Source organism: Diadema antillarum, unplaced genomic scaffold (genome assembly GCF_040938485.1).
Source record: "Diadema antillarum isolate AM-2024a unplaced genomic scaffold, OU_Dant_1.0 seq00000626_RagTag, whole genome shotgun sequence".
Lineage (NCBI taxonomy): Eukaryota > Metazoa > Echinodermata > Echinoidea > Diadematoida > Diadematidae > Diadema > Diadema antillarum.
In genome coordinates, this window is record NW_027271547.1 from 391284 (window position 1) to 405099 (window position 13816).

At 38.5% G+C, this 13816-nt stretch overlaps 1 protein-coding gene across 1 annotated transcript; it reads right to left on the reverse strand.

The window, feature by feature from the left end:
* Positions 1 to 873: 873 nt before the first annotated feature.
* Positions 874 to 13315, reverse strand: LOC139736157 (uncharacterized). The gene is made up of 10 exons (XM_071646887.1): positions 13213 to 13315; positions 11105 to 11260; positions 9493 to 9613; positions 8273 to 8421; positions 7501 to 7682; positions 5659 to 6020; positions 4904 to 5032; positions 3950 to 4021; positions 3120 to 3159; positions 874 to 1405 (listed from the first exon to the last, which is right to left on the reverse strand). Exons 2-10 carry the CDS (start codon positions 11249 to 11251, stop codon positions 991 to 993), a joined length of 1617 nt encoding a protein of 538 aa, XP_071502988.1. The 5' UTR covers positions 11252 to 11260; positions 13213 to 13315; the 3' UTR covers positions 874 to 990.
* Between the last annotated feature and the right edge of the window lie 501 nt (positions 13316 to 13816).

Here is a 13816-nt window from a genome sequence, read left to right on the forward strand (position 1 = left end):
AGTTTTTGTGATGTACAATCCGCCCCCCTCCGGTTTTAGCATAGCCAAAAAAGCCCGGCATGATTAGGGTTAATTGGGATAAAAAGAAATGTAGATGTAAAGTTGAAACTTTATGTGAACTGTATTCATTTTGGCTTTACTTTTTAATGCTTCTTTTCATCCATGCAATCAATGTAGTGCATGAAAAAAAAAAAAAAAAATTGGTGTGAAAATCCTACAAAACATAGCCAAACAGTCTGTATACATAAACACTGCCATTTTGAAACGGTCACATGCAGAACGTCTGTAATGAATGCGCCAAGTTTCGGGATGAGCTGATAATCTCAGTACATCAGGTTACATTGGTATAAAAATGTCTTCTTCTTTTTTTTTTCATGCACACTAAGAAGTGAGTCAGTGCATTTTGACCCTTTACCAACTGAAGATTCTGGACATAATGGCCTATTGTTCCCTGAATGGTACAGCAATTGTGCTTATTTCAACAACTTTCTTAATGATGTACAACTTCACCAAGAAAACGGTGTGTCACAGAAGTAATTCCGACATATTGTTGTTGACCTTTGACCTCTTTCAAAATTCATAATCACATATCATATATGAAAACAAAAAAAGATGGTACAGCATAAAACTATCAAAAAGCAAAAAAAAAAGATGGACGGGCAGTTTGGGACGTTTTACGAAGAAATAAGAAAGGCAGTTTCAGGCATTTCAGTTACAAATGGGTTAAAAGACAGATAGCTTCACAGTTCTTTTTCTAAAAAGTAACTCGTCTACAGATTGGGCTTTTTCCTATCTCTCTAAAAGAAAAAAATCCAATTGGCAAGAGCTTATAGATTGTTGCTATCTTATTTTAGTGGGTTAGGAACATCCAATATGGACAAGTTTCATATCATTCTTAATATGTAGAGTAGAAAATCTCTTCTGTTGATGTTTGAACTGTGTTGAAAAATAATGACCTTGGCTGGAAACCTTTCGTTAGTGTGTGTTACACTACTGCTGCACATCATGGTGCTCATAGCTTACTCCCCTCAGTGAGCTAGGGATTGACATATCACCCTCAGGAAAATAAAACAAGACATTACTGGATCCAGGCGAGCCTGGCTCCTGGTTATTGGTCACATGACATGCTCTTTCCTCACGAGCCTGGGCCCCATCCTCATCATCACTACCATCTAGCAGAGCAGCTTGAGAGTCGACGGCGTTGAAGGGGAGCTCCATTTCATTGCGCACATCGCCGCCGTTCACGCTCAGTGGACGTGGCTGTGACAGCACCGAGTCACCACCCACAACCTGAACGCTCAAGTCGAAGTTGGCAGCACCTACATTCGGGGGAATGCATCCTGCTTTCTGTTTGCCGTGGTACGACACTTTCGCACTTCCAGCCGATGGGCTCTGTCCCTGGACGCTGCAAGCATTGGTACGGGAGGAAAAACACTTGTTGTAATCAAATGTATTCATGACAGAATGAATTCCAAATACACTCAGCAGAAAAAAAAGTAAACGCATTTTCAAGTTTATATTTCTCATAGAATATTTGGCTGAAAGGTAATGTATTATATACCATATCAAAGGTAATTCAATTGGCTATCAACCTGGTAGGTCAACAAAAATGGGAACTTTACACATGAGTGAACACCTTTGTTTATCTCTTCCAAGGCAGAAAAGTAAAAATTGCAAAACTGAACAAGTTGTCATTCATGCATATGTGCTCTCCCATAGAACAATAAGAACAAACAGCAAATTTCACACAAAAGGAAACATGAATTAGGTTGCAAAAATAAATCTTTGATCTCTATATCTTTTAAGCCCAAATGATCACTGAAGGCTAAAAATAAAAAGGAAAATAAAGAATCTTATGTCAAATCTAAATTCAAATGAAATGAAATAAATGTAATAATTAAGAAAACTGGTAGAAATTTGAGGGTTTTTTTTTCAAATTAGGAAATTGTAAATAAAATTTGGTTCTTGAGTATGTCTCATGATTTCTCAAAACACAAGATTAAAAGAAATAAATAAAGAAATTCTGCTCAATTTATCATCAGTATGCTTATTATTCCCTATGTCATTTGAAGTTTGACTTGACAGAAAATTCTTATTTTCCCCCTTTAATTTCCCATTTTGCTTTTCTTAGAGGTTATAAAGAGATGAAGAGAATGAAAACTTGTTTTTGCTATTTCAGAGACTCCAACTCTCCTGCTTTTGATGGGAGATCTCCCGCCGAAAGCCAATTTTTGCAGGATTTCCCGTTCTCCCGCTTGAAATGATTTCTTACTTGATTTCATTGTATGTTGAAAAATAAGCCTGAGATAGCACAAGAGAGCATCTAGAACCCTAGACCGCAAGGAACTTTGTGCTCATACTTGGAGTCTCCCATTTGCTAGGGGTTTCAGGCGGGAGAATCTCCAGATCAGAAGGTTCTTACGGTTGGAGTCTCTGCTATTTCACTCATGTCTCTCATGGTATTAAATTGGTCTTTTGTTGTCAATGTTATTGTGAAGGGCATTTGCCAATGAAAGAAAACATGTTAATTTTTGCAATTTTTAATTTTGTGCTTTGAAGGACAAAAACGTATGTGCTCATTCATGCATAGTTTTCTTTTTAATCAACCTATGAGCTTAATTGCCAATTGAATTACCTTTATATGGTACATAATACATTGATTTTCATCAACATCTTCTATGTAAAATATGACCTTAAAAAAGTGTTTCCTTTCTTTTTTTGCAGAGTGTATTATCTATATACCATATTTACTGGTGCATTATTAACTGCTTCCCAAAGTTCTGGCCAGTCACAAATGTGCCTGCAAAAATCCTGATTACTTCTCACAAAATAGCAGGGTGCAAACCTGGTGAAGTGGTTTGCACACCAGCAGATACACACAGGCAAACAAGTAGGAGATTCTGATCCTTTCTGGTTCATCCCATACAGTTAGTAAACGGCATCAGTCAGACACAATGTGCCATGAAGAGAAGATAACTGCTGACAAGGGGCATATAGCCTGATATATATTTCCTTCTCCTACTTCTTCCACCTTACTATTGGGTCTCCTGAACATAGGAACTAAACACCAGAAATAATCATTATTTCTTTACAAGGACAAAAACTCGACTTGAACTCACCTGGTTGCAGTACCAGGTGAAAGCACAGCTGATGACGCAGCTGAAATTCATGAATACAAAATAATATTACAGACAAATCTCATGGGATATGAGAACCATAGATATCAAACATGGGATGCATCCAATACACTAGCAATATGCTCACTCCAGCACAATACAATAGCCCCTCATCTTAATATCAAAAAAGAATTGTATGCTCTTTAATATTCCATTTTAAGTGGTTTTTAATTACCTTGCAAAAGCTTAAAATCTGAATTCCCCATCTCATCCAAAACTATAGGCCTACCATCCCTTCAAGGACAATGTGGAAATTTATTAAATGCCTTCTGTCTTACGAAAAAGAAAGTTTCTTTACAACAATGCCACTGTTGCTAGTTTGCTGGTCGACTGAAATTCAGTTGGGGATTTGAATACAATATGTGTGGTACTATCATGGAAAAAAGGGATTAGCTACAGGAAGTTACATCTTACATCAATCTTCCTTACATATATCTGCAAAATGGTTTATATCATAAATTCTTTTTTAAGGCCTATATGAAATCCTCTCACTTTCATCTTTCTGCAAGGAAAAGAAATATCTACACAGCTTTGTGGTATGGCAGGATAAGCACTAGAATTCAATGAGCAATATAATTATATACCTTTTTTTTTAACCATCTTGAACTAAAATCATATCAATAATGAAGAGCACAATCACAATGGGCAACCAAACAGTGCTAAGATATCCATGTTCAAGTACATAAGTAAATTTTTCACTTTGACTTTTTGTTAAATAGTTCAATAATCTAAAGAATATTCTATGGTGAATAGAATTTTTTTGGATAACATACCGCTTTCAGGTGGTAAGAGCAAACCATTCACCTCCGGAATTGCCGGTGCTGAACTTCTACTCCTTTCTGACTCTGAATGAAGAAGAAGGGGGGGGGGGGGGATGGAGTTTAGTAATGTATGAACTCCACAGCCATATCTGTTTAATATGGACTGGCCTTGAAAGAGATACAAACTTTGTACAATCACAATATTTATGGCCTAAACTAGAATTGTATTGCTCAAGTCGTAGACTAGACCCGGACAATAAAATTCTAGTGAGGGCAATTATTGTTGTATCTCCCCATAGTAGCCAGTCCATATTATCATTAATAACAAAATCAGACATCGACAGTAAACATGAAAATAAATTATGGACAATTAATGTACTAGTAATCGCATCTTCAGTTGTATTTCAAAGATGGAAAAGCACAGACATTAGGGCAATTTGTTATCACTGCATGCTAAGCTACAGCTAGCCATCTCTTGCTAAGTTCACAAATACCATGTTTACAGCATCCATCTATTAACCCTAAAAGGGCCGGGGGGAGGGGGAGGGGGTTGAATCAACCGCCCCTCGACATTTTTCGCAACTATTCCGCCGCGCGAAATTTTGTGACTACGCCGTTCGCTGACTTTTTACTTTCAAGTCTCGCGCATCTTTTGACCCCCCCTCGGCCACAGAACACCCCAAAAAGCCCGGCCTGGTTAGGGTTATACTTCCCCCAAAGGTCGGCTTTCCTTTTTTGCCATGTATTTTGCCATTGACTTTTCAGAGCAGGCAAGAACAAAATTATTGACTGGCCACTAATGATGGTCAAAATTTTGGGCAATGAAGAATTAAAGTTGCCCTGCTCCCCGACAGTGCTACTTATAGTTATGAGAGCCATCAAAGACTTTGTATGATGCAGCTTTGAGTTGACTGCATGACACAGAGTTGAACTCTAATGACAATTCGTCTGAAAATATAAACTGACCTCGTCTTCGCTGGGGCTGAATCACATAAACGTAATATGCCAGAAATGCACCAATGCCAATGATAGACACAGTGAGTAGCCCTGCAACTGGACCAGCAATGCCAATGTTGATGTGGAAGATTTTCTCTTCTGAAAAAGAAAATGTGCAAGAGAGAAAGGTCTCATCAGGATACTTCAAATATATCACATCTTCAAAAAATTCAGGTTGACTGTGAGAAAAAGAGTAAAAACTAAGAAGTACAAGTGTCATTAACGTCAGGCAAACTATAAGAAAGTTTGGAAAATTGTATCACACTAAATCACCTTCCAACTTTCACATTTGTTCATACACAGTAACATTAAAGCCATGCCTTCAGTCAATGATATCTTAACGAGCAAAAAAAAAAAAGAGTCAATAAATAAACAGAATAAATCAAATCAAGCATGCATTCATTTGACTTGCTACGGACATTAAATGCTAAAGAGGGGTATCATTCCCACTTGCTACTGACATACATGTATATGCTAAGAGTAGTATTATTCCCCTTATGTTCTGAAGGACATAAGTCAATAAATCTTTTACCATTCTGGAGACACAAATCGACCATACCACAGAGATGTGAAGATGTGAGACTTGAAATAAATTGACTTACTCTTGCTTGGTGGAAATAACAGAAACTACACGAGTATATGAATGTGTACGGTTATTATGCTGAACATTATGGCTTATTTTTTGTGTGTTAAGATCAAAACTTTGATTCTTGAAAATAGCTTACCATTTGATTTGGTGGCCTTTCCAGGCAGTGGGAGACCAGGCGATGCTGGATGCAGTCCAATATTTGGTGACGGAGAGCTTGATTCCTCGTTAATACTGAGACTGGTCTGAGAAGACACAGGTGACACAGTCCCTGCAGTTGTCTTTGCTGATCCAGGTGACCCCGAAGTCGGCAGGGACGTAAGTACTGTTGATGGCTTCGAGGATGATGTAGGCGGCTGTGATGATACTGGCAGTGTACTCGTTGCTGTTGATGTGGACGGCGAAGGAGTTACTGAATCTGGCTTCAACCAAGTCGCACATTCGGGCGAATCGTACTCTGACTCGCAATCAAAACAAATGTTTTTGATTGCATAGTACTGCCTGCAAAGAAGAAGTGAAGAAGAAGTTAAATTAAGACTTACTCAAGCATTGAAGTGGGCTACAATCATTCTTCTACAAATAGGAAAGTATTTAGAGAAACATATACTAATACATGTACTAGCATATCTAAGGAAGAAAAGACGTTTGTATACTAAGACAAGTTATGAGACTTTGATACTAGTAGTATCATGGTCCATGGTAGTATGTAGCATGTTACTTTTACAGCGTAGCATTTCAAATTTGTTCTTTACCAACAACAACAACAACAGAATCAATAAAATGCCACATGTTTAATTGTCACCATTTGAGCCACATACTGATAGCAAATAAATGCACAGGTCTAGTAGGAAAGTAGGAAACATACTACCATACCATATCTAAAGAAGAAACGATGTTTGCATATTAAGACATGTTACGATACTTATAAGTAGGCTTAGTATATGTAGCATGTTACTTCTCCAGTGCAGCATTTTGAATTTGTACTCAACCAACGACAACAAAAAACAATCAATAAAATGCCACATGTTCATTTGTCACCATTTGAGCCACATCCCGATAACAAATCAATGCATAGGTCAAAGGACCTTAAATGGACCCTACTGCCCAAGAAGAGATACAGACAAACAGACCAAGCTGCAGAATTCACTACAAACCAAAATTCTGTTATCATGAACAATCTCTGTGGGTCGACTGGATTACGAAAGCACTATCCCTTTTAAATTCATGCTTCGTGACTTATTATATCAAACTATTTTCAAGTAACCATCTAGACATCAAGACTGAATTTATACATTGATGCATGTTGCAGCACTTCAAAATCTTCAAAATGGAGTGTCTATTCAAAACAGCACCACACATTGAACATCTGGTTTCAAAATTCAAACAAAGTTTACTTCCTCTTCCACCTTTGACTTTTAGAAAATCATCATTTCAATGCTAAAGGGAGCAGCAAACTCGAAATGCTTGATCTTCCATCAGCTGACTCCCCCTCTCCTCCCACTGTGGCTTAGATGTTGTCAAAGACCCACTTGCTGTAGTACTTGCAAGCAATGTGATCAGGGGGTCTTTGGAGTTCTGTCACAATTCTTTCACTTTTGAATCACCAAAACTTGCTACTGGCATTTGGTAGTGCAATGCAGCCAATCAGCAAAACTGTATTTGAAGAAGTACCTAAATGATACATTTTGTATTTCTTCTTCTTTTGTGTTAGGTCTGCTGCTACTAGGGCTGAATCCAGCAATGTGACCATTGATAGAAGTGACCATTCTAATAACTCTTCAATTCAACAGAAGTCCATTCAACAGAAGTGGTTTGGGCCTTCTCCATACTCATGAATATTAATCACATCATATTCACAATGTTCTCAAACTGATGCAACACAAGCATGAGGGAGTTGGAAATACGGCTATGTCTGGCTGGACTATGACTCCAAGGAGAATACTAGCTTACATGCTTGAGAGGGATATCAAATGCACTTTACCCTGGAGGGCAGGGACCGCAGATGGTGTCGTGAGTGGCGTTGCACGGTGACAGTTTGACTACATTGTGGTCACACTGCGCACACACCCTGCAGTTCACCTGGTTGTGGCCGACTCCATCCTGGTATTTCCCTGGTGGGCAGCCTGCACAGCTGTCTGCACTGCCGTATCCATAACCACAGAGCTGTAACAAGAAGGGAATGAAACCAGGATGTACATAAACTGTAGAGCATGGACTCTCACTCATGTTTGGGGTGGCTGATTAAGATAAGGGATGATGAATATGATACTGGTGAATGGCATAACTTTTCTCTTCGTTTAGCAGCCAATAATAGTCAGCAAATGTAGTTGTGCAGTGTTTAACATCATGTGCAAATTCAAAGAGAAATGCCTCATATCACTGCATGGCAGTGATAACATTTTGATTTTACAAGTAGACTTTCTGAACTGAGTTTAGCTGCAAGTATCATATATCCCTAATGCATGTATCCCTAATGCATATATCCCTAATGCACTCAACTCTATCAGCCAGTAGACCTTTGATCAGTATTAAGAGCATGACAAAGATAAACCGGTACCTACTATAAAAAAAAAAGAAAGAAAAAAAAAATCACCTTTGATGAATATTGATATAAATACTGAACACTTGTTGCTACTGATTTGTTAACAGTCCTCATTATCTTGATATATTTCAAAAAGGGTATGATTTTAAGGGGACGTTCAAAACATATATATATGAAGAGGTATGGTGGCTCTAATAAGGCATGAACTCACAATGTGAGATTCATGGTAGGTGCCTGGATAGCAGGTGGTGCAGTTGACACAGCTACGCATCTGTCTATCCAAGAACTGATTCGGCATGCAGTCAAGTCTGGTGAGCCGTTTCTTCCCTCCATTCCATCTCCTCGAACCACGTTTCCCTCCTGTTTGAGTATCAGAAGAAAAATTGCTTCAGGGATGTTGCTATGACAGCATTTATGAATACAGGACTCCATGTTATATACCATGTGAAACATTTTGAACAGGCATGATTATCATCTTACTGCAGATAAAATGAGTAAAAATAAGTTACTCAGGAGGAGATGAAAGGTGGGGATGGGGACGGGGGAGGGGGAGTTACAACCTTTCCTTTATACCTGTGACCATTTTATCATTGGTTACTGGTATTTGATGTGTTGCTACTATCAGCAAAATCTCACACAGCCACATATATACACCAAATACACTATATCCTGTGTTTTGACAGGCCAAGTGTTTACTTTCCTTGAGTCAACACAAACACTCACACCCACGACGCACACACACACACACACACACACATGCATCTACGGTGAAAATCGAGGACATATTTTACCCACAAGAATTTTACCACATAACCGAGGACCTGTGTGGTAGTAGGAATCTGGTCAACCGAGGACTCATTCGTATACTAGTATTACCATACAACCGAGGACTTATTACAGTAATGTTAATCGAGGACCTACAAACATGTACCCCTAAATGCAAAAGCAGACCATCTGGAATATGGTCTGCGAACCGAGGACGTCCTCGGTTCGCTGGGTGTCGTCAGTTAAAATGTAAAGTTTGTGTGTATATGCCCTCGTTTTCCATCATGGGTAAGTGCAAGCACACACAGACACAGACAGACATAATACACACACACACACACGCACACACACACACACACACACACTATCACTGAGGAATCCCTTTCAAATGACATTTTTTAAATCTGTGCATGTGGACAAACAAAACAAACTGAAAATGAAACTATGAAACTGAAACTGAAACTGAAACTGAAACTGAAACTGAAACTGAAACTGAAACTGAAACTGCAAAGCACATTGTACAGTACATCAAGAATGTAATGGGGGAAAATACACATTCTGGTAAATTCTTCATTTCCCTAATAGTGTGTTACAATGGAATGATGGAATCCCATTTTTCTTTGCTCATTTTCATTCACATTATGAATATTTGAGTGGCAAACAAACCTCCAGAACTCTGTTTGCTGGTTCTTGACACTCCCTCAGTCAAACTTAAAAGTGGATTGCTTCCGCTGACAGACAGGGTGGAAGGCTTAGGATCATAGCTGACCACTTCCTTTGATGCATTCTGAGAGTGAAGAGAAAAGGAAATATAGAGCAGGCTTTTTCCAGAACATGATATCTTGAAATGTAAAGTATATTCTAAAGATGGCATCCTCAAAACAGGCTCCTCTAAATACAGTTACAAGACAATAATCAAGCTACATGTAGGATTCAGAAGATTTTTGTGACAGCTGAATTCATGAATATGAATATCAAGCAGATAAGGAAATCTGAATGTGTGAAATGTCCATTGTAAACATAGAAATATATCAATAATAAAGTGAGAGTAATATTACGGAAAACAAACGTACCCAGTTGTTGGTTTTGTTTTTTTTGTCAGTTCAATGAGTGATTTATCAAGCACCCAATATTGATAAAATATGTGACCCACTGCAACAAAAGGATCCGAAAGTCGGGGGAGGATAATTTTCTGAAAATGACATGCCATTATTCCTTTACTCTTCCACTTTAATATCATATTTTAACAAGACTCACAAAAGTACTCAGTTGCGGAGATATCGATGATTTTAGTAGCGCATGTTGAGTGGTTTAGGAAATCAGTGTTTCAAGAAAACCGCCTTCAAAGTTTTCCTTCCAACGCTATCAGGATGAAGGGGAAGCAAGACAGTTTCACCGTTTGACAATAGAAGGTACGCTCCTAGCAAACTCCGCGATGTTCATTCAAGCTTAGCACTAGCGGTCTATACACTACCAATCTGCAACCAGGATACCACGCACTGACCAATGAGATCACTCCCCTGTTGCTAGGGGAGGAGTCTAGCTGTGGCGCTAAATCCAAATCTTCGGACACGTTTCTGTTCAGTTGAAAGTCGGAAAATCATGGCCCAGAAAAACGCTATTTTCTTGCCTTTCCTTTGATCATTTAGCTTCGAAATTTCGCCAGATTATAGAAGATGTGTACATTAGACTACAAAATTATGTAAAAAACAGAAATCCGAGTGTTTTGACGGATTTTGATGATCTGACTTCAAACTCGATTTTCTCGGCTCATCCGTCAGCAACATTAGGATCCTTTTGTTGTAGCAGGTCACATATACACAAATTATGTAGGCCTATTGGTACATACTTTCTAGGTGTTCATTTTCTGTTTGTTTGTTTGTTTGTTTGTTTCCCATTTGTTTAAGGGGGTAAGTAAAGCACAAACAAAATATAAACACAAATCCCAAGAAGCATCCAAGAAGCATCCAAAAAAGTATTGCGCATCATGCATGTTTCAAAACTTAAAATGTATCAAATTATCAACAAAAAAAAAATCAAAATTACTGGAACCGATTCTGGCTCATAAGGACTACATAAGCTCATAATTTTCAGCCTACACTATAAAGTGGGTTTCATAGGTTCATGTACATATCTACCAACACTGACAGCATTAAAGCCAGTAAATGTGTTAGTTTGCAACATCCTTTTCAGCACATCAATGATTACAGAGAGCTCTAGAGTTTGAACAAACAAGTAAAAATCATGAATATACAGCTTTCTTGTAATAAAACTTTACCTGAGCATCAGGTGGACCAGAGATGTTGGTAGTATGAGAGTTAGCAGCTTTCACATGCATAGTAGGCAGGATGAAACTAGCAAAGAACAGCAGTGATAACACTGCTGAGGCAGGCATCATGGCACTATAACAACTGATGGCCACCATGTCATCATCCTGAAAAGATTGTCAATCAATAGTTATGGTTACTTGCATTCTCTGCCTTTCTTACAAAACAATAAAAACAAGACTCAGCTAGATTACTCAGGATTGGTGAAGGTATGGTCATGATTTAGTACATGAGAATAAAAACAATGTGTTTGTGTGCGTGAAATTTTTGCAAATTTCACAAGGAGCCAACATTCGCAAAATTACCAAAATGCATGTGAAAGTTCTTGTCTACACTTGTCTGTGAAAGCCAGTGACATTTCATGAAAATTTCATGCTGCAAAAAACACCACTTGCTATTATTATGTTGCAAAAATTTCATGCCACAATATTTCTGATTTACAGCTAGTAAAGATAACAGCTTGTGGATCATGCAGTCAGCTGACAAGAAAAGCTTATTTTCCTTCCCAAGGCTGACTGGTTTGGCTTCCATTGTCTTTTCATATATTTTTTAAAAAACTAATTTTAGCAATGCTTTTAAGTCATTAAAACTGATACACTATTCACATTCACACAGACAAAACAGAAGGATAACAATCGCAAACAAAATCTGATATACATTCTCTTTTGAAAGACTAATGGGAATATGCAGCTGATTTCAGATTGCAATATAGGTCCTATAATTAGTTGACCAAACTGCGCACGAAATCTACCGAATGGTGATGGTTGCCCTTGTGTTTGTGCACTGTTAGATCACACTACTATGCATGTTTGAATGATGGGACAAAAATCTTGAGGTTTTTCTTCTCCGGCACTCACACACATGCAATGGTGCAAATTATTGTGCTATTTCTCACATCATCACTTTATTTACAAAACATTGGCAAGATTTCTTGGGAATTGAATTGTGACGCTGATCACGCTATTAGGTGGGATTGGTACACATGTAAACACAGGCAAAAATCTTGAGATTTCAAATGGACTATGATGCAATTATCTTGAGAATTGTATCCCATTTAATTTGTGTCACTGTGAATCCCATTGCACTAATGTACAGACAAGTACCTGGCCCTCTTTCTCCCTATAGCTGTAGTCCTTAACTAATGTTCACACGTGCCAGATTCCATTCGCATGTCTGACTCAGTTGACGGCATGCCAAGTTCGCACATTTTGCTCAAATTCACAAACCCGCCCAAACTGATCAATAAATTGGCAAATTACCATAGCCGGCATAGGGCAATGAAATTTTCACTCCTGATTCTATTCCTCACACTACTAGCTTGTGCTGTGTGGTGTTACAATGCTGTTCCATCAAGTTTTTCTGAGTAAATTATAATTTTTCTGTTGCAGTAGTGCACATCCATGCCTACAAAAGTTGTTATGCGCCCCCCAGGCTAGAAAATAATGTAGCTAGGCCCTACTGGACGTTTGCAAGAAAATATAATCATAACTTTATTGCAGTGAAGACTTACATGTCAGCAAAGCTTAGAATAATTCTCCACAACTTTGCTAACCGCATGCATGTGTATCATACATAACATGGATTGGATGGCTTTGATTAAAAAAAAACACCCCCCCCCCAAAAAAAAAAAAAAACAACAACAAACAAACAAACAAACAAAACAGGATGTTTTCCAAAAGTACGCACAACATGACAGGCCCAGACCTAGGTATATTATGTTGCTAGCTAAATTTTACTGTTTGTTGCTGATAAACATAAACACAAAACGGATTTTGTAACTGCGCCATACCAAACAATAGAGCGGGCGGGGTCTATTGTACCCTGCAGTTGGGTGTGGACAAAACTACCATCGCACAGACATCATGCAGGTCTACGTACGTGATGTGAGTGTGTGTGCTCCCAGTTGCACCCCTCTATATGCTCTACACGTACATTGAGTCATTGCATTATCCAGCACCTGTTGAAAAAAGCGCGACACAACTGCTTCAAATACATACTCTGACAGATGAGTTAATGCTCGAGAACTGATTCCCGAAATAAAAGGAGAATACATACATACCTCACCGCTCTTAAAGATACATAAATGACGACTCTCTAAGATGCAAGGAAAGAAATCATTGGCACTGCTGTACACGAGACAGATTAACAGCCTTCTCCACTCCCAGCAGTTTACCCTGGTAGTGAAGTGCATTGCGTCATTCCGAAAGGGATTTCCCCCGCCCGAGCTCCTAAAATGTAATGACTGCAGCGCCATCTACGTTAGGGCCTGTTATTATTGTTATTATTGTAATATCAGGGAGGTAGTAATATGCACAGGACAGTGGTGGATCGGTGAGGAACTGGATGCGCGCTCAGTTTTTAGATTGGGCTGCAGGTTTCCAACGTTGTGTGAGTGTGTGTAAGCGTTTGTGAGATGATGAAAAGCCTCTTATGAAATATGAAAGAACATTTCTCGTAGGAATTCACAATCCGTTTGACGAAAATTGGTCTTGACATGGCTGGGATATCCAAAAAAGCGATCCTTATAAGATGCTACAAGCCACGACTTTTACTAGGATCTCTTTGTTTGACATTATTTTTGGATATCTCAGTCATTTCAAAACCGATTTTCATCAAATGAATTTTCAATTCCTCTTAGAATTGTATGGTCTTGAACATTTCAT

Bases quoted from the DNA above. Each gene is read 5' to 3' on its own strand.
- LOC139736157 (XM_071646887.1), bottom strand. From the start codon at position 11,251: ATGGTGGCCATCAGTTGTTATAGTGCCATGATGCCTGCCTCAGCAGTG. The intron at 5,033-5,658 runs GTAAGCTATTTT...TTTCTTTTTCAG, and splicing joins AAAGGCCACCAAATCAAATG to AAGAGAAAATCTTCCACATC. The intron at 1,406-3,119 runs GTGAGTTCAAGT...CAATGCTTGCAG, and splicing joins TCACCTGGTACTGCAACCAG to CGTCCAGGGACAGAGCCCAT.